This window comes from Anopheles coustani, chromosome X (assembly GCF_943734705.1).
Source record: "Anopheles coustani chromosome X, idAnoCousDA_361_x.2, whole genome shotgun sequence".
NCBI lineage: Eukaryota > Metazoa > Arthropoda > Insecta > Diptera > Culicidae > Anopheles > Anopheles coustani.
Window position 1 is genome coordinate 16,951,407 of NC_071290.1, and position 8,872 is coordinate 16,960,278.

Here is an 8,872-nt window from a genome sequence, read left to right on the forward strand (position 1 = left end):
AAGCGGTCGGCAGGCCGTAATCTCGTACCCCTTGCGCCCCGGAGATACCCGGAGAGGCAGTGTCCGAGGCCGAACCCGGAGTGCGGGCACGGCTCTGCCGCTCTCTGCCTTGTGCTGGTGCTTACGGCATCGCCCACTCGGTGGCGCATGCTGCTGGCGGCGGCGATCTAGAACGCTCGACGCGGGTTTACCACTGCTCCGGCGCTGGTGTGCAGGATATCAGGTCCGGCCGCGTGCGACAGTTGCACTCCGAACGGCAGCCAGCGAGCGCGTACGGCCGTGCCTCAGTGTACAGTTCCTAGGGTTCGCTAGGATACCCGCGTATGCGAGTCGTGGGGAACCCTCTGCTATAGTGGTCAGATTCTCCAGCCAGCACACCGGAAGTACGTCACGGGAGACGCCAGACCTCCAGCTTCAGAAGCTCTTCCAACACGCCAAACACCGTGGAGCCGCCAGCGGTGGAACCGGTGGCGATGGCCCCGGACACAGTTGCGTCACCGTCAGCCGCCGACAGTCCCCAGCCCTCAGCCTGCAGCCAGCCAGCGGACACGCCGCAGCCCACGCTGGTGAAGCAGGTCCAGCGGATGCTGACACCGCCGGCCGACCTGCTCGAGTGGAAGGATATGCCGCAGCACCTGCAGTTCAACCCGTACGTGCTGACCGGCTACAGGCCTCTGCAGGGTGTCAAGGGTTGCCTCAGCAGTCTGTTCTACGTGCACAACGAAACCATCAATATTCTCACACACGGTAAGTACCTCCACCTCCGGAGCCTAATCTTCGGCGAAACGAGTTCTTCGAGTGATGACAGTAGACCAGGTCCCGGAACTCCCCCATCAAACGCCTTCGATCAACTCTACAATCAAACCCAACGCTGCTCAACTCCTCCGCCACTCAACCAACATCGACAGCAACCGATCAATTACAGCTAACCAAAGCGTGTTTACATGCTAGTTCACTTAGACCTTGCCTTCAAAGTGTGGAATTTGACGACGCGCGGTAACTTGAATGTCACACTATTTGTGGAACATCCCATCCGTGTTACCTGGTCTACCCGGTCGTGCGTCGCTTGTTCACGTCCCGGACCCAATGTTTACATTCCGTACGTTTCGCGCTCGAAAGGGATGCTGCAGCCTTCGATTTCGATGCTAGTTAAATGGCGGTAATTTCTACTTCTCCTCTAACCTTTCGCCTTCCCATTTTTTTTCTTGAATCTCGTTCTCGGTGTCTCGCATTTCCCGCGGCACAACCTGTCAACCTGTCGTCGTGCAACGCCGCCAATACCCGTAAGGCATTCCAATTGTTTACATCCTCGCAACAGTGCCGGCAATGATGCCATGGGAGAAAGACTATCGCTTTCTGTCGTGGTGTCATCTGGTCGGTTCCGTTGCACCGTGGTGCGGTAGCTTCGTCTATCACCTGTTCATGAACCTGGAGAACGGCGAGGGCATCTACTATCGTCTGCTGCAGCTGGACATGCTCGGCATCTGGATCAGCCAGAGCTTCGGTAAGCACCAACATGGCCGAACATGTGGATTTACCTCTTCGCTCCTCCTGCTCCTTCTCCTATTCCTTCCCAATCTGCCATCCACCTCAACCTCCCACTCTTTTGCCGCTCCTTCTCCCCTCAGAAGCGTTACTGTGCGTTACTTCTCGTAGGGCGCTGGTATAACCCATCTGTGTCCTGTGTTTGAGCAGAAGCACAACCCTACCGTGGCCGTGGCAGACAAACCGGTACCATAACAGTGTGTTCCTCGCCTGTGATTGTGCTCAAACTCAAATTGGTATGAACTAACTCACAGCTTACTTTCCTTGCTCCCTTCTGAACTAACCCCCTCATCATCTGTGCCATATGTGAGGTCCATTATTGAAATCAAAACCCCAAACATAATACTTTCCATTATAGCACTCTGATGACATACACAAGGCGGTGTGGGACTGCTTGTGTTGAACAACAAGCTTAACGTTATCTCTAGAAGGAACTCTCTCGATGTCAAGCTAATTAACACTAGAATAGATTGCTGCAGGACGCCATGTTCGAATTGCGGGTCAAATTGACCCCCGTTTATTCAAAGTGCTACAAAATCTTCTATTTTAAAGATCTATCCGATCCGTAAACAGTTGCCGTTTTGTACATTTATTTGCTATCGTGTAGCCAAACTCATATTTTATAAATAGTTTCACATTTTGCTATCAAAAATCCATCCAATCCATAAAAAAAACCGTCCAGTATTAAAAGAACATTTATATATGTACTTTTAGGCTCCATGAATAGAGTTATTTCCGAATGTAAACATATTTCAAACTATTAAAACCAAAAAGAAAACTTAAAAACGGTCAAATTGACAGCTGTTGTATTCTAGTGTAAAAACATTCACATGCCAATCTTTCGATTAGGTTTCGTTTTCGTTCAATGCTAAACAAGTTTTTATAGTGAATATAGCCAATGTCTTGTTTTCTAATAGTCTATAGCGCATATGACATATAGTAAATAACAAAGTATAATGTTAGTAGTTTTGAAGTCGCCTTCGAGAAATCGAGTGCCTGCAGCGTTTACACCTAATGGCTCGTGCGGCTTCGCCGAGTAGTGTTGTCCACTGGAACGCGAACAGAGGATGGCCTTTTTGACGGCGTTTCTATGGTATCTTTTTCGTCCGCAGGAGCGTTACCGATGGTAACGGCGACGGTGTACTGCCTGAGCTCACCACTGAAATGGCTACTCATTATATCCTACTCACTGCTGTGCATTTGGGGCCTGTATAAGGTACGTGTTTGTTGCGTGCGAGTTGTACGATGTAGTGCGGGGCCCGCCGGGCGAGCTGGCTGGAATCATCTCATGATCGGTCGGCTCGAGCCCGTCATGAGCTGATTTATTTTAACTTCGCCCTTTCCGTTCCGTTCCGCGCACCGCCCCCCACCGGAAACGCGGCTCCTCAGGCGATGACGGCTTCATCGCCCTGGCAGCGGAGGCTCTGTTTTCTGCTGCCGTTCAGCATGCGGATCATACTCACCTTGCTGCGAATCTCCAAGCTCGGCGGTGGAAATCCTTCCTCACTCACCCACGTCTTCCTGCAGGTACGTGTTTATGTTTATGTTTAGACTCTGTTGTGTTTCTCTCTTTCTACTGCCGTTCTTCAGTATCCTGTCGAACCAGCTTACTTATTATCGCTCCAAACGTGGCAAATGAAATTTAAAACCCCCATCTCTCCTCCTTCCCTACCCACCATACTCTCTTTTCCACCCTCCCCCCACAATCTGAGTGGATCACATTTTACATACATATTATCACCGACTTCGATTAGTTTCGTGACCTCCCTTCCCCGTGCGGTGCCCTAAATGATTAGTAATTCGAATTTAATTGCATAGCAATTCAATTTGTGTAGCCTCAACCATTAAATATTGAGTGTGTGTGTGTGTGTGTGTGTGAGTGTGCCTTTGTTTGGGTGTAATGCGCTCATAGGTACGAACGTACGTGCCAACGGACTTCGGTGAAGAGTGAAAATGAATTAATTTTGTATCAGCCACCCACCGCGTGTCCCATTTATCGTGTATCCACTACCCCCTCCCCCTCTCCTACTATATATTTCTTTTGTTTTTATTCTTCTGCTCGTCCAGCTTGGCCCATGTACGTTTGCAACTGGAAAATGGCTTCAATTGTTTTGTTTTCGTTTTCCGTCTCAATATGCTAACTGCGATCGAAACATCAACAGAATTAAAAAAAAGGTTTTAATTTTTAAAAACCACTGGGTGCCTCCATCGGTCGAGGTGAAGTACTGGGTGTCTCCATCGTACTGCGATATCGATCTGGTCCGTTGTCGCGCTTGTTAAAAAAGAAAAATGGGGAAAAAAACATTTAGTTTACAGTTTTAATAAAAAACCAACAAGCACATTTTTACGTTTGATCTACTAGCTGCTACAAAAAGGTCCACTATGGGACGGGAAAGGTGGTTGTCGAGGGGGGGGGGGGTGCAGGGCACACCCCTAGTGGATGGATGGTGTAAATAATAAATACTAATGATGGTGGTAATGCCGCTAGTCTGGAATGAAGGAGAGGGTGGTGGAAAATGTTGTCCAACGTACGCCAAAGGGTCGCTTGAGCATTAAAACCCTCCCGGCTCCTACCAAAGCCTACTGTTGTCCGCATCGGGTGCACAATCCAATCAAAGCTGACAGAGTGTGCACAGCGTAATGGAGTCCCGGTAGGGGAATGTGGGACAAGGTGTACCTTCCCGAGGTAAATGGCATATTTTGTGCTCAATTAGACACTCCTAAAATATATTACCCGATGGCATATGTTAATACATTTTACTTGAATTTCACTGGTCAACATGAATTTATAATAGAATTATATAAATTAAGCCTGAAATCATGTAAGATTTAAGAATTGAAGCTAAGACAGCCGAAGTTAGACTTTCAAAACATATTTTTCTTCCTCACCAATATAAAATGTTAGACATCTCATATGCATATCATATTGATAAAAAATTCTTTACAACAAAACGAATTTTCGTTGGTGTTGGAAACCATTTTAACTATATTGCTTGGAATTTTCACTTTGGTTTTGTATTCTAGGTGCTAGAAAACTACCAAAATAGTCCTAATTAAATTGTATTTGACGTGGTGCGGTCCACAGCGTCAATGTGGGCCATTTTACCATAATAATTAAAAAGCAGCGTAGAATAGAGTGCTCTTATAAAAATGTAATGTATCGTAACACTTGAAGAAATGAAGTATATAAGAGATGCTAGGGGATTGGTCTGAAGCGGTTTGGCGAAAGCTTTCGACAATAGACTGCGTGAAATGAATGTGTAATATTCGTTCCAAAAGGGTGCATATTGCCTCACCTTACCTTATTTGCCGCGCGTGGATATTGAAAAACCATAAATTAGTAACGAGCGTAATCGCACTCGAGGCGCTCAAGTGGACGCAACCGAAAATGGGGTTGGGGTAATGGCGAGTGCACGGGAGTGGACGGACGGAAGTAATCGATAGAGGTGACCGGCGCCACCCACCGAATCCAATAACCGTGCATCAGTCAACCTTGCAGTCATCTGTCACCATATCCTGATGGTGGACGGAGCAGAACGCACCGAGAACTTATGGCAAAGGGAGAAGGGTGGAAGCCCAACGAACGGCCTCAATGCAACCAACGTTGCACCCCGGTTGTACACGGTTGGCCATGAGTGAGCTTCACCCGCCCGACCAGCCACCGTTTTCCGCTGGGGTCTCCGGGTCGCTCGCGCTTGCGTTCGGATTTTTCCACACGTGCCGCAATTTCTATGACTTCGCGCGAACGGACAAACCGTTCCACAGACCCACACCCAAACCCAGCCGCGCTACAAGGACGCAAATCCGTCGAACCGGTTGCATCCCAACCAGCGGGTTTTTTGTGCATCGCCACGCGTGCCGTGCAATGTAGGAAAAACAAGAGGGGTTTATTATTCGCTACCGCCGAGTCATAACAGTTTTGTTCTTGTCGATTCTTTTTTTCTTTCTCTTTACCATCGGGACGACGATGGTGGACCGAACAACCGACGATCAACCCAACAACCTGGCGAGCAGGACGCCGTCTCGGCCGTGGGCGGAGTGATTGGAGCGATGCATATACCCGAGAAGTGGTTTCCCGGAAGTGTGGACATCTATCTGAACTCGCATAACATCATGCACGTGCTGGTGGTGGTGGCCGTCTACTCCATGCACCAGGTAGGTACAGTCGGCCGACACTCTCCCAAACCCAAACCACGATCGATAGGACCTCACCTTGCACGCCGACTTTCAAGGTGCCTCTCTGGGGGGATGGGTTTCGTGTGGCAAAATGGCCTGCACTGACCACACATGTCCTTGCATGCCACTTTTACAACCGACACACACAGGGTTCCTTCTTCCTACTACCGCTGACTGCACCGGAAGTGGGGCAAGGGGAATTAATTTCATTAGTACTGTTTTGTGACGGTTGAAAAAGCGCAATCCATGTGTTGGTTATGGCAAGAAGTTATGTAGAAGTTTCTGGTAGGTGGAAGAGATAAAGAGTGTATGTTCTAAACGTTAGTCAGAATGCAAAATCGAATGTTTCGTAGTGGCGTCTACAAGAGAAATAGTTTATATTTTCTAGACCTTTGTCAAGTAGCCATATCCAACGTTTTGTGGGAGGTACTGGAAGCAAGAGAAAAAGCTGTTATGCTCTAGACGTTAGCCACAATACTAAGCCTAACGTTTTGTAGGAGATTCCGGAAGCAGGAGAAAAAGTTTTTATGTTCTAGACGTTAGCCAGAATCCTAAGAACAAGGTTTTGTTGGATATTCTGGAAGCTAGAGAAAAATACTCTATGTTCTAGATCTTTGTAAGAATTCCAAAACCAACTGTTTGATGGAAATTCTGGATACAGGATTTAGATGAAAAGTGTATGTTCTGACCTTTGACCAAACAGCTAAATGTAGAGGTAGAGGTTCCTGGACGTTAGAGATAAAGAACATTTTACTGGAGGTTGTAGATGTAAGGGATTACGATTGTATGTTTTAGTTCTTAGACAGAATCTTAAAACCCAAACAGACCGGTCGGAGGCTCCCTACTTCAGGCATTGATCACATCAACCTTCCCATTTGCAGGCTACCATACGTGACATCGAGTGGATGCAACGGGCAGAATGCGGCGGACTCAACTACACGTCCACGGTGAACATAGACTCCATCAACGCGTCCCATCTCGAGCTATGACTTGCGCCACAAGCCCAACGGTGTACCAGCTGCGACTGCGTACGAGCACTTCCGGCCGGCGCCGGCGACGGATCATCCTTGCGGAAGGCCACGCCTGCACGCTTGGCAGGCTTTGTTGCATCCATTTCGCCGGCAGGTGGAGATGATACTATCCCAATTGTTTTACAGCGCCTTCGCTAAAACTAATTAGAGACCCGTCGTCGTCCGAAACAAAGCACGTAGGGAAACCATGGAAAAGATGTAGGGATACTGGCAACGCTGAACGAGCGATAGGGTGGAAGTCGGTCGGAATCGAATGGTAACAAAAAAAAAAAAAGCGAAACAAAACTAGGCAAGCTAAACTAACGGTCCTACCTCGACTATCGGGTGCGGAGTTCGTTCGGCAAGCGGCAGCTACAAGCAAGCCAGTAATGTCCACTATTATTGTAAAACTAATTAATTCAAACATGACGTTTTCTTACCGTTACCATATCTAACTACCGAAGAATCTAGAAATTAAATCTCCTCCGACAAAACAAAGCAAACAAACACAAAATGAACAACAACAAAAAGACAGGATTGGAGTAGGATTTCCCCTTCCTCCAAGCGAGTGTCCATGGTTGCAGCGAGTGGTCAATGTTTGGCATTGTACTATTGTGAAATTGGCAGGCATCATTATAGCACCACCGGTAGGAATGAAAAATGTTAGGCGAGTTTAGAAACTATAGCAATTCTTATCGTTTCTGACTCTCGTGGTCACTTTAAGATATCAGATAGAAAAGGATGCACCCTTTCGGAGCCAATGGCCACGAGCATTGAGGGCTAGCTGCTTGGGATATTCCAAGGCGGCCGAGTAATAAAGGCCCCGTAGAACCAACTCTTATAGCAAAATTTCTCGCTAAGCGAGGTACTACTATGTAACTTAACGTGGTGTATCGTACATTCTGGCGTGTACCTTACCCGAACACAGTAACTTAAAGACAAGAGAGGCAAACGAACAATCTATAACACACGGTTCCAAGCAATGGCAAACACGTTCGGGACATACCGAGGCTTCCCTTATTATATGAGTACCAGCCAACAATTAACCCTCTTCGGAGCACATATGGGACGTGCTGCGTTGGGGACGAACATCACAGCTGCATGGAGCTGCAACACCTGGCGCCTACAACAAGCATAACTCTAGCTCCAGCACCACCTCATCTCCAACTCAAACTCGCCCAAACCCCTGAGTATTCTTCCACAGGCGAAGCGTGTGGCAACCCGGAGAGCAGCGGAGAACACATAGTAGCACACTGGCGCGACTAGATCCGCTCCACCTCCGATCCCCAAAAGGCCTCAACCTGGAGCTCAATTGCTTTGTACGAAAATACCTGTCTTAAAAAGGCACCCGCTAGTTTATGGGTCGGCTAGTATTCCTATTAAATCTTCTTTACCGGTAGATAGATGAAAATGAGACAATTCTAGTTAATTATGTACACTTGGATGCATGCACTGTAAGCGTATATTTTTAAAATACTTTAGTCATCCGCTGCTACCAGAGCGAAATCAGCTTGATCAGGGTTGTAGGGTCTGGCAGTTGCAGGAAGTACCGGCCCAACCGGCCATCTCTGCCATAGCGTTCGCGAGCCTTTTCGAACAGTTGTGCTGTTTCCTCAACGTCATTACTTCGTTCTGGCATCGTTCTGTTCCGGATCGAACCAGCTTTCCTAATATGGCAGCCGATGCTTTTGTACAATCTTAGGCTAAGGACACCGGCAATTTGAAACTGGCAGCAAAACGAGCCCCCGCCACCCACGCAATGTATGCCCGGCTAGCCCATTTGTTTTTATTTGTATAAAAAAAGGCTTAGTTTTCCATTCACTCACTCTACTTAGAACTATTTACGAAAGGCTGTTTAAGTATTAATTTCCCTATTGCTCTAGTCGTAAGGATACCAAGACGCGAGGTGCAGCAAATCAGGAAGTAGTGTGTTTCATTGCGACGAACCTTCCCCTCTACTACCGACACTCTCCATGCGACATCGGCAGGCAGGGTTCTGAGTTACTTATTTTGCGATCCTCAACGGCATTGGAACAAAAAAAAAACAGTATCTGTGATCATTACGTTGTCGTGACTATCCGGCTGCACGCATCCTTCCATTCGCGTTGAGCTCTGCCTTCCGGTTGTTTTGTAACTTGGAT

General features: G+C 47.6%; 1 protein-coding gene across 1 annotated transcript; it reads left to right on the forward strand.

The window, feature by feature from the left end:
- The first annotated feature begins 473 nt into the window (after nt 1-473).
- LOC131269370 (progestin and adipoQ receptor family member 4) lies at nt 474-8,170 on the forward strand. The gene is made up of 6 exons (XM_058271720.1): nt 474-747; nt 1,289-1,504; nt 2,658-2,761; nt 2,935-3,072; nt 5,560-5,700; nt 6,603-8,170. Exons 1-6 carry the CDS (start codon nt 474-476, stop codon nt 6,708-6,710), a joined length of 981 nt encoding a protein of 326 aa, XP_058127703.1. The 3' UTR covers nt 6,711-8,170.
- The last annotated feature ends 702 nt before the right edge of the window (nt 8,171-8,872 follow it).